Source organism: Oryzias melastigma, linkage group LG6 (genome assembly GCF_002922805.2).
Source record: "Oryzias melastigma strain HK-1 linkage group LG6, ASM292280v2, whole genome shotgun sequence".
In the NCBI taxonomy this organism is placed as follows: domain Eukaryota; kingdom Metazoa; phylum Chordata; class Actinopteri; order Beloniformes; family Adrianichthyidae; genus Oryzias; species Oryzias melastigma.
In genome coordinates this window covers 6822589-6834608 of record NC_050517.1, presented here as the reverse complement: position 1 = coordinate 6834608, position 12020 = coordinate 6822589, and the positions used below count along the sequence as shown (strand labels likewise).

The window sequence follows — 12020 nt, the reverse complement described above, 5'->3', positions numbered from 1 at the left end:
ACTGTCTGAAAAACAAGTGAATAAATAGAATCAAAAGTGAGCAGGCCAACCAAACAGCTGATAGAAAGCCACCGTTTGACGTGGTTTCTGAATATTTCCCATCTCTTGACCATAAAATCCATTATTTTTTCTCCTTTTATACATCCAATATGCATGTTCATCCTTCTATAGCGCTTTTATATATTTTTACAAGTCTTTTCCTCCACCAGACAGTTTATCAGTTCGCTGCCATGTTGGAAATTACCATTCGGCCCAACCACAGCATGCATGTCAACAATATGAATGCTCTCAGACCGTAAATAGTACCGACTTTAAACACTGATTAAAAAAATACTGCAGGAAAACACAGGGAGAACTTTTAACCCAAAGTCCAGAAAGTTTAAATAAAAAGTCATTTCAAGTGTAATGCCCAGACGTGTGAACGAGGCTTTTCTCTTTTATAGTGAAACAGTCTCTTCTGTTTCATTTTGCATTAGACAGCTTTGAACTGTAATGCAGACTGTATGGATTCTTGTTGCCTTCAGGTGTGCAGTAGAGCTGAGCAGGTAAATGAAAACCTGCCTGAAGCGCGTTTCTATGGAGCCAACATCAAGCAGCAAATCAAGCCTGAAGTAGATCGTGGAGATCATTGAGAGAAGATTTAAAGATAACAGAACTAAGAACCTTGTCTTTGAGTGAAAGTAGCTTTACTTTTTACCTGTACAGACTAGGTAACATGCTATGTGTGGACCAAAGGTTTCAGGTCTTTTCTCCAGGATGTTCCTTCAAACCAGCCAATGCAGTGTCAGCTGATCACAGGAAAAGCAAACAGGAGTTTTCAATTGTGATAAAAAGCTGTTTTGCTTTGATTTAAATAAAGACAAAAGTAAAACATCTTAAACAAATCCCGCTGAGTCCAATTTCACACTTCTGATTAGTCCATCTTATCAACATCAGCTCCCTCATGTGAGCAGAAAGACCAAACAATCATCACTCATCTCACCCACTGATGCTTCCTGTCAGCCCGACACGTTTCTGATTTGACAGTAATCACTCCGTTTATGGAAGACTGAGTCAGAGGAGCTTTGAAACATTTGGTTTCTCTCTGAAGACCAGACGGTTCTTCAAAAAGTATTTTAGCAATTACCTATTTCAACCTGTTTCAATCATTTTGTGTCTAAGACTTCTTCTGTCACAGTGATGAAGCTGCTTCATGCGTCCCACTTTAGTTCAGTGTAATCAATAGGAACCAAACATCTCTAAACAGCCTCAACATGCTGCAGCTGGATTTCCTTTGAACAGCTGAACTCATATCATCCTGTCTTCTTGTTCCTACTATTAGCATACGTTTTGTCTCATTACGGATGTTCCAGTGGATTTATCTGTGTCTATTTTCCTGCTGCAATGGCAAATAGATTTTTTTTTTGACGTTTCATGAACTCTGAAATTGTTTCCTGTTCTCTCACTGCAACAGTTACTAACCTTCCTGTTTGTCCTCCTACAGATGTTCAATGTTTGTCCCTTTCTGATCTCTTGGAGTCAAACTGGTCGCAGCAGAGTACCCCCCCCCAACCCCAACTGAGTTTCTAGTTGTTTCTCCCTTATCTTACGTATCTTATTCCTCATCCCTTAATAGAGATGCTACCACTACACACTTGTATTCGGATTAACAACTCTGCATTAATCATGTGGATTACTGTATTTTCCAGACTATAAACCGCACTTCAAGAAAAAAAAGCTTTTAAAAGCCTTTTTTTAGCACTTAAAGGTGCACTTGAAAGCTCTTAAAGAGCAGGGAAACATATTTCTGACTAAATTCACTCATAACTAGTAAAACATCACGTTTCTTCATGGAGTTTGACTTTCTCAAATCACAGATTTTCTGTTTGGGGGAAAGGAAATGCAACTGAGTCATTTCAATCTAACTTAAAAAAAACACGTCTTGAACTGTGTTGATTAAAGTTGATCAACATCATCATCTTTATTTATAAAAGCGCTTTAACACGATTAAAAACTGAACAATCTACTGTACATAAAATCTAAAGATAACTCAAACTGTTAAAACCAAATGAAATAAATGAGTAAAAACATAATAAAATAAAACATTAAGGTAAAAACATAAAACATAATAAAAACTTAAAAACAGAAAAATCTCAAATGACCAAAAGTTTGGCTATAAAAATGAGTCTTGAGTTGAGATTAAAAAATGGAAAGTTGTCACTTGTCTTATATTTAGCAGCAAAGCGTTCCAAAGTTCAAAACTCAGACAGAAAAGGCTTGTTCTTCCTAACACTCCCTTTAGACCCCGGTACCTCAAGGAGAAGCTGATCAGCTGAGACACTCGGCTGGAGTGTAGGGAGAGAAAGGCACAGCAAGGTAAGGAGGGGCGAGACAACTCAAAGATTTAAAAACAAATAAGAGAATCTAAAAGTGAACTCTAAAATAATCAGTAACTAAAATAACAGTAATCAGCCGGGATGTGATGAAGGCACGGATCACTGTGTCAAAGTGCTGTTGCGTTCGGATACAAATGGGTTCACGTTAGTTAACCGCCTCAGCTGGAAGAGGCTGGTCTTCACCACTGAGCTGATGTGAGAGTCCAACTTAAAATCACTATCCATTTTCAAACCTGGTTTAAAACAGTCTGTTTAACATGTGGAGCCAAGAGACCCAAATCCACTTTAGAGGGATCACAGGAGCTGCTTGAACCAAACATCATCACTTCAGTCTGTTGGTCATTAAAACTCAAAAAGCTGAGGAACCCCACAATCTTTGACGTCAAGTGGACAAGACAGTCATGGTGATATAAATTAACCTTTCTTGTTAACAGGAACATAAGACTGACTATCATCAGCATAACAACGAAAGGAAGCTCATGTATTCTCACCATGGAGCCCTTTGAAGGAGGTATAAGGGAAAAAAGAAGTCCTAAAAATGAGCCCTGAGGAACCCCACAAAATAGAGGAGCAGTTGCAGATTGTAAATCCAGAGAAGATCACACTCACAGTTTAGTCTACCAGATGAGCTGAACCAGTCAACAGAAGTATCACAAATGCTCATTATGTCACTAATTCTGGACAGTAAAGTAGTATGGTCCACTCTACTGTATCAAACACAGCAGATAAATCCAGCTGGACAAGGATCACATGGTCTCAGGAAATTCTTACTTTAAACAACAGATAAGCAGATGTTTATCTATTTCTTAACACAATGCAGTAAACATTTCAGCCTCCGAACACAAACACACAGAAACACTCAAATGCACACAGATACACACGTGCATGTGTACAGTATACAGTAAGTGCACGTCGAGGCCTCAGAAGCTCTTACTCGATCCTGCTGCCGCCTCATCTTCCACTGACATTGATTAACTTACACTGATGCAGACAGACTGATAAAAAAAAGACGTATACTACAAGAAATAGAAACAAAGTGTGCATAAGAGAGGCAGGAAGAAGCAGAAAAGTCAAAAGGACGTTTTTTTATATAAATCTCGCAGATTTTACACAAAGGCTGAGCAGAAACACAGGATGGAGGAGCTGTGAAAATTTTATTTCAAAATGCACCATTTATGACCTGAATCTGTGAGACTTCCACACTGAAAAGCCAGGATTGTGAAGAGGCAACCACCCACTCCGGTGCAAACAAAAACCCAAACTGAAGTCTGAACAAAGACTGAAGCCTGAGGCCAGACTAAAGCCTAAACCCAGAGTGAAGCCTGAACTCAGACTGAAGTCTGAACGCACTCTGAAGACTGTATTTAAACTGAACCCTAAACACAGACTGAAGCCTGAACCTAAACTGAAGCTTGAGCGCAGGCTAAAGCCTAAAGTCAGACTGAAGCCCGAACTCAAACTGAAACCTGAGTTCAAACTGAAGCGTGAACCTAGACTGAAGCCTGAGTTTAGACTGAGGCTCAAACCCAGAGTAGCCTTTTTTACCTTTTGACTCCAAAGTGAACAAAAAAAACTCATAAAAAGTTAAATACCACGCTGCTCAAGCCTTTTTAAATGTATTAGAAAGACAGTCACCCAGGCTCCACTCATTACCCCCCACCATCACCAACAACCAGTGCCTGCTGTTCTTATTTTAAAAGTGACCCCCCAGCCTTTTATCAAATCTAAAACTAAATTAGACAGCCTAACAAATGCTGCCAAGAAAAATATTGATGCCATTAAATCAGGGTGCGCTGCCTGGCCAAAAATAAGTCACAACAGCATTTTCTTGGATAGCCTTTAGCTCATGTGTGTGCATTCACTGTGGCATCGTCTCAGTAAGCTCGTGCAATGTCACAACATCTATTTACCTTCCAGAACCGTATTCATTTCCACCAAGAGCATGAACTGATTGATGGGAGTGTCTATTTAAAGCTCTGTAACATCACACCCCCAACATCCATCCTGGGGCATGTCACTGTTATCATCAACAAAAAGTGTAAAACTAAACTGCAATTAAAAGATACGACAATTTTTCTATAAGGCTTTCGTGTATTAAATTGAAAAATGTATGTAAATTTGTCTGGTCTGATGTGAAACTTTAACTGGCCTGAAACAATTTATAACCTTTAAAGCATCATCTTTGAGTGGTAACCATCCCCTCAGGTCGGCAAAAGCCCTAATGATTGAATAGAAACACATAAAGAGCTTTACAGGACAGAGTCTAAAGACATGAAACAGAACCTCAGACATGGTTGATGGACCTGCTGCTGAAGATCACAGAGCTTTCGCTTCAGAGGTCAAGAGTAGATGGTGGGACAGTGGTGGCAGCAGAAGATATGAAACCAGTTCCAGAGACTGTAGCTGAAGCTGTAACCCAACACCAGATCATTACACTACCACCACTGTGTTTGACAGCAGGTATGAGTTTGAGTTCTTTTTAAGCTGAGCCAGATGGAGATCTTCCACAAAATTCCAGTTTTTCTCATTAGCACACAGTGTTTTGGTTTTTTTATCATCATTCAAAAAATATGGCTTTATTTATCTCATCAACCAAATTTTACAAAAAGGTTCTTGCTATTTCAGGCTAAGTTCTGTCCTCCATTTTTTTAAAGCGGTCACACCAAAAAACAAAAAAAAAAAACTTTTTGAGCTTTTAAGTGTAATATACTGTTCATTCCTCACTATAAAGAACCTGAGCCAACCAAAGCTGTATTTTGATATGTTCACTCATTTCTGAGTAATCCCCTAAAAAACTGTGCTCTCAACAGCAGCCCCTCCCATACCCATGAAAATGAGCGGGTCCTCACATGCTGATGTCACAGAGTGAGACAGGGAGAGTCTGCTTTGCCAGCTCCGCCCCCAGTCTAAACACACACACATTTTCTCTGCTGAGCTTACGGTGATCATCAGCAAAGCGTTGTTATATTAGCATCAACTTTGAATTAAAAGTGGTTCCTCTTGTATCTAATCAGTAGAGAAAACAACGGCTCATAAGATAATGTCTTTTAGGTGGAGAAAATGTTTTTTAGGCTGTGAGAGATTTAGGAGTTTGTTCAAAATTCCAAAGGAAGAGCCAGCTGGTCACAAATGGTTGGAGTTGAAACTTGATGTCTGTGATCGCCGCTTCACAGATGAAAGTTTGTTTACCTTGCTCTGTATCAAAGTGGATTGGCCTGTAATAAATGCAACATTACAAAAGAAACTTCTCTTAACTTTTCATTTACCAGTCAGAACCGTCCTGCAGACGTCTATGGGCTCACTGTGGTACCTTGTGCACTTCAAATTCTGGATTGGACTGTGGGTCAAGAGTGTGAGGCTCCACAATATGCAAATCCCTCCTTTAAAATGTTTGGAGGTTGTTTTGCAGAAGCACGCTGAGGCAGAGACTAGAATGACGTCCTGAAATGGGAGGGACCAACAAGCAGGCGGAGCCACAGAGATTGAGTCGTTTTACTTCTGGGTCCACAAAAATATATCATATTTCAGAAATTATTTGTTTTGTTTTTTTTAGTGTTCTAAAGGTAATATATGATTATATATACAGTATGTATATAGTTCACTCTGAAAGTAAGAAAATCATGGAATGGTCCCTTTAAAGCACCTGGGCTAAAGTGCTGAGTTAGAGACCAATCAGATTTTTCTTCAGAAATAGCCCTCTAAACAAATGTTTTGCCAACATATATGGTCCCATACATCCCCAAACTTTTCTTGTGGGGACCACTTAAATGTTTTCTTCTCTGTGGTGCAGTTTGTAGGCTAACAGCAAAAGTGTAACAATCACAACCTAAACGAAACATTTATGGTTTTCCAGAAAGCCACACATAGCCAAATTTTAAATAATTCATTTCTGTAAGAGCAGGAAAAATAATACTAAAACATTTTTAAAAATTCAACCACTAAATAGTCTACCCTCTCCCGTCACAGTTCAGACTGCAGAAGGGTGGAATAAAAAGTCACATTCTATGTGGGTCGATCGGTCAGATGGTGAGAAAAAAATAAAATATGCGTCTGTGATAGAGTTTGAAGGGGCCGAACCAAATGGAGAGGAGGGCCGGATCTGGCCCCCTAGTTTGGGGGTTCCCTGCCATAGGGCCACACAAGGGTGCAGGGGGGACCAGAGACTGACAACTCTCAATCAGAGCTGGTACCTTTTAGATCAGGGGTGTCTAAAGTCAGTCCTCGAGGGCCCGTATCCTACTTTTTTTTTTCAACCAACCTGTCATTGACGCTCGTTATTGGCCGAGCACACCTGATCCAGGTAATCAACAACTGATAAACCAACAGGACTGACTTTGGTCACCCCTGTTCTAGGTGCTCCAGAGCAGACGCCATAGAAAAGCGTTTACCTTTGCAGGTCCACAGCACCTGAAGTGTTAGGAAATGTTCATCAAGATTGGCATATTTTAATAAGATCTTCAAAACACAAGCTGATTGTCAGAGCAAATCATCCTGACCTTTGCCAGCGTGAACAGCATGCTGTGCAAATACTGATCCACTTCCAGAGAAAAGATCTCAAGGATGAGGACTCTATCCACCCACATGCACAGCGCCACACGTGTGAAAAAACACCTTCATAAAAAAAGCCTCCTGCAGTCATTAAAACATTCAAACACACAACCAGCATCCTCGCCTTTGCACCACATCCTAGTCCTGCATCCAACCTGTTCATTTAGTATGGAAGTGCTCTCACCGTTTCTCTGAAAATATCGGCTCTGAAATGGGAGAACTACCTGAGCAACAACAGAGTTCAACACACACACACATTTCTGGCTCCTACACAAAAAATGTAGATAGATAGTCACAACAGAGCTGAAAAACATGTTTTTTTCTTACTGCAACTGTCATACAAATAGGTACAAATCGAGACTATATTCATAAAAATAACATCAGTATGTCATCTGAAAAATATGAGCCCAATCTTACCTGTTAAATCATTTTACTCACTCTCAAAATGACAACAAACTCTGGAGCATTTTGTAATTAAACCTTATTTATTCACAAGAATAAAAAAAATGGAGGTTTTAGCTGGATTTTTTTTAACTCTCAATACAAAAGTGACATTTTTTCCACTCCATCCGTTACATTGCATTATCCTAATTCAAACATATCAACTCTACAGACCAGTCTTTCTGTATTACTAACAAAGCATAAACACATAAACACATCAGCCCCCAGCTGATAATGTAATCTGGCACCAGCTTCTAGAAGCGAGCGGAGTGTGGCGAGTACTCCTGAAGCTACATTTACTCAGCGGCTATAACCCTGCAGCCTATGCAGATTCTCACAGTTCAGCACACCATCAGTCTGCCATTCTCCATGCTAATGAAGAGTGCTTTTATCAGAACATCTCTGCACTCAGACCAGGCTGAAGTGCTGCATTAGAGAACACTGATGCTGGCAGGCGTCTGTTAAAGTTTGAAGCTTTGACTGGAGCGGTTTGAGCGTTTGCTCTTTGTGATGGAGCATGGAACCATGCCGTTTTTTCTTCTGTTTTCAGGGTTTCGCCCCTCTTCACAGCCTCGCCTGCTTTCTTTTGATAACATCCTGTCTTCAGGGAAGTCTGTTGTCCTCTCTAATTTATCTGGTTTTCAGTTTTGTCAGGTCATCTCCAGTTCTCAACCCCCTTTGTTTTTCCGTTTCACATTAAATAAAGTTCAGAGTTTCTAGCCCATCCTCCTGCGTTTTGGGTCTTGAACCCCTTGAGGACTGGTGCTTGTTTAACTTTTAGCTTTAAAATCCCGCTCCGACTGTCTTTTGATCTATTCTTAAAATGTTCCCACTGTTTTTTAAAAATACAATGATGCTATTTTAGCTAATAAAAAAAAAACTGTAGTATTTTTAGGACATAGTTTCTGCATGGCGGCAGGAATTCATCATAAATTCACCCCTGAGTTGTAGGCGGGAATGTTGACATGAGTAAGCCTGCCTCCATTTCCCATTATCCCTTTATTTACACTCTCCTGCTAGCTCCCCTAACATTAGCAGTGCACCAAAAATGATGATTAATATTGGAGCTTTTCATTCGTACAGTTCAGATCCAGATTCCAGCTCAGACGAGGAAAATGAAGACGCTCATGAATCTTTTTGTCTGCAAGTTGATGCATCGGAATGGAGCAGAGCAGGGAGCTTTTGGGCCGTGGATTTTAGCTCCTACGTCACACTTACAAGCTTTTTCCTACTTCTTTTTTTGTCTCCTTCTGATTCACAGCAGTTTGAAATACTCAGTAACACAATTTTAAGTTTGATTTTCTTAATATATGCTCTCCCTTGTGAGATAAATAATAAAAACAAAATTTTTGATGGAGTGGGTCTTCAATATGTGTTCATTCTAGTTCCTTTTAGCCAAATTCTTCTGCACTTTTTTAGGTTTTACAGCACTTTGGCTTGTGTGAATAATGTTGGATCTTTTTGGAAACACCCAGCCAGCAAGGCCAAGTGGGCCACAAATGGATTAAAAGTGGGCAGAAAATGTGGGCCCCAATTGGGTTTGTCTGCAGTTTTATGGTGGCCTACCTGTGTTTGCCCACATTGGCTTAAGTGGACACTCAATGGGTGGGCTCGCTATGGTATCCAGCCACCTGTGGACAGCAGAGCTCGCTAGCTCAATACAGCGGATCTTGCTAGCTTGCTACAGAGGAGCTCACTACCTCAATACTGCGAAGTTCGCTAACTCGATGCAGCGAAGCTCGCTAGCGTTGCAGAAGACCATGCTTGTGCTAATCCAGTGGATCTCACTAGCGTGCTACAGTGGAGCTCACTAGTTCAATACAGTGAAATCTGCTAGCTCAATACAGAAGAGTTTGCTAGCTTGCTACAGAGGAGCTTTCTAATCCAGAGCTTGCTACCTTGGTACAGCTAAGCTTGCTAGATCACTGTAAAGGAGCATGGTAGTGCTAGTACGGTGGATCTTGCTAGCATACTACAGTGGAGCCTGCTAGCATGGTACAGCGGAGCTCGTTAGCTGGCTGTAGAGGAGCTCACTAGCTCAATACAGAAGAACTCGCTACAGCAGAGCTGGCTAGCTCAATACAGAGGATCTTGCTAGCTCACTGTAGAGGAGCTCGCTAGCATGCTACAGTGGAGCTCGCTAGCATTCTACAGAAAAGCCACTAACATGCTACGTTGTCCACTGAGCAGCTGGCTAGCATAGTGAGCTAACCTGAGCCCCCACTTAAGTCACTGTGGACAAACACAGGTGGGGTCACCACAGGAACCCAGACAAACCAAACTGGGGCCCAAATTTTCTGCCCACTTTTAAAACATATGGGCCCATTTGGCCTTGCTGGCTGGGCAGCTTCCTCTAAAGGTCAGGTGCAGAGGGAGATACAATAACTGCTGTTTCAGTTTCATTGGTCCATGAGCCACCTCATCCTCTGCAGGAGCTCGTCCAGGTCCAGAGCGGCCCGGATGGTCCTGATTGACAGCTGACCTGATCTGATTCCTGCGTTTAGATGGGGAGTCGGGCTGAGCGAGCTGCAGGCGAGGCTATAATGCAAAACACAAATAGTTCATTAAAGTAGGACGCCGAGTGTCAACGGGCCTGATGCTGGGCTCCTTTTAGACTCAAATCACTGTGATGCAGAGTGAATAAATTAGAAAGCAATCAATGAGCTGCTCTCCACTCATGTCTGAGAAGAGGAAGATCTTTTGTCCTGTAAACACATCCACTTCCTACGATGGAGGATCAGAAGAAAATGAATTTCCCTGCAGCGTTTTTTTCCTGGCTGAACCTTGTCCCCCATTATCTGCGCTGACATTCTCACTCTAGTTTCAGGGAAAAGCTCGGCGTTGTCGCTGAAGTGGAGCTGCAACAAGCTGCCACTCACTGTCAGAGAGACGAGTGAAGCTCTGCAACTCTGAGCTACAAACCCATGCAAATGAGTGCAGATGATCCTCCTCAGCTCCTTGTTCGGCATCAACAAGTCAGTCAGAGACAAAGCCTGCAGCCACAAAGCCTCCAACTGTTGCTGCTTCTTACAAACTTTTTTCACCTGCTGTGAAGAAAACCTTTTCTGACTTGTGTGTGCATCGGGGAAGTTTCCTCATTCTGTAACCCAAAATTCCCAAATGTGGTAAAACAGATGAAGAAGATCGCGCATGTGCAGCACTCTTCTCACATTAGGATGATGTTTGCCCCTGCAGTCGCTTCTCTACACCTCAGATGAAGAGAGGAGCGAAGGAGGAGATGGAGCAGCTGCTGGTTTGTTTGCCTCAGAGGGAAACACCTGCATGTCTGTCTCAACGTAACAGGTGAGCACAGGTAGGAATCGCGTTCAGAACTCCTGCTGCTGCTCTCCAGACGCACACACTCACGCGCGCACCCTGCTGACCTTTGATGTGCTCGTTCACGACGCTCTCCAGCCGGTCCAGCCTCTGGATAATCCTCAGGGTCTCTCCTTTGCTGTCCTCCTCCAACTTTCTGTCCGCCTCCCCGCCGCCCTCCGCAACTTTCGGACTGTTGGCCACATAGTTGGTGATCCAGCCGACGTAAAGGAGGCACAAGATGTTGGTCATGCCGCTCAAGATCACGCACGTCGACACCAAAGTTTTAGTTCTCCTCGTGCACAGCATCACTGCATCCTTCCGCGGAGCGCGGAGGATGGAGACGCGGACGCGCGCGCGGTCAGCCTGCTCCTGCGCTCTCTCCCCCCGCTCCTTCTGGGGGGCTCCCCGCCTCCGCCGTGATGACAGATCCCGACTCCGGAGTCCCGCGGAGCAGCTGGAGAGTCAGCTGAGCTCGGCCGCTGCACAGACTGGAAGCGCGCGGTACCCGCCCCCGCTGCACTCCTGCGGGCCAATGAGCGAGCGGGGGGGCGGGGTTTGCTGACTGCCAGCTGGAGGGGGGTGGTGGTGGGTGAAGGCTGACGGAGGATGGAGCAGATCAACACCAGAGTCAAATGTGAAGAAACCACTTAAGACCAGACTGCCGGAGATATATGCGCAAATGGAGAGCGCATGCGCGTTAGGGTGCCATGCATGTTTGATTTAGTGGGTTGGAAATTGATTTGGATTATTTAATCTGTGATGTGAAAACTTCCTTCTAAACGATATTTCATCTACAAATGTTACTAAATAAAAGTTTAAATGGATAAAAACTTATACGTGAATTATGTGGCTAAAGTGTGACCAAATTAAAGATGACTCAAAAGCTGAAGGATATTTGTAGCTAAAAGTTTGTTAAAGATTTTAGTTCTGGTCAAAGTAGAGAACAGAAGGAACCTCCTGACCTGATCTAAAGAAAATGTTTGATACCAAACGCTGACAGCATGAATGAGGATTACAAAACCAAACTCATGCATCAGAAGAACTCTTCAAAAGATTCAGCAATCACAAAAAGAAAAGAAACTAAAGCCTGACCTGAACAAAACAAACCCACAAACATCAGGAGCAAACAAACATGTGAAGAATGAAGAAGTGTTTGAAACGATGGAGATCTCCAGGGGATACAAGCTTTTTGGGACTCATTTGCATAGATGGACATTTTTATCTATTATAATTAAATACAAACATAAACTTACATTTGATTATGTTTAATTGCAGAATTTCAGATGGTTGATTTAATTGCATAACTTTTAACAGAATAAGCTAAAGTTAGTTGTAAGG

General features: G+C 42.3%; 1 protein-coding gene across 2 annotated transcripts in view; it reads right to left on the bottom strand.

Moving 5' to 3' along the window:
* The window catches only part of galnt18a (UDP-N-acetyl-alpha-D-galactosamine:polypeptide N-acetylgalactosaminyltransferase 18a), a 166337-nt gene extending 155178 nt beyond the window's left edge, over positions 1–11159 (bottom strand). For both annotated transcript variants that reach the window (XM_024264210.2, XM_024264211.2), the window contains exon 1: positions 10748–11159. In XM_024264210.2, the coding sequence (XP_024119978.1) occupies positions 10748–10988 (241 nt within the window). In that variant the 5' untranslated portion in view covers positions 10989–11159. The remainder of the gene's footprint in view (positions 1–10747) is intronic.
* Between the last annotated feature and the right edge of the window lie 861 nt (positions 11160–12020).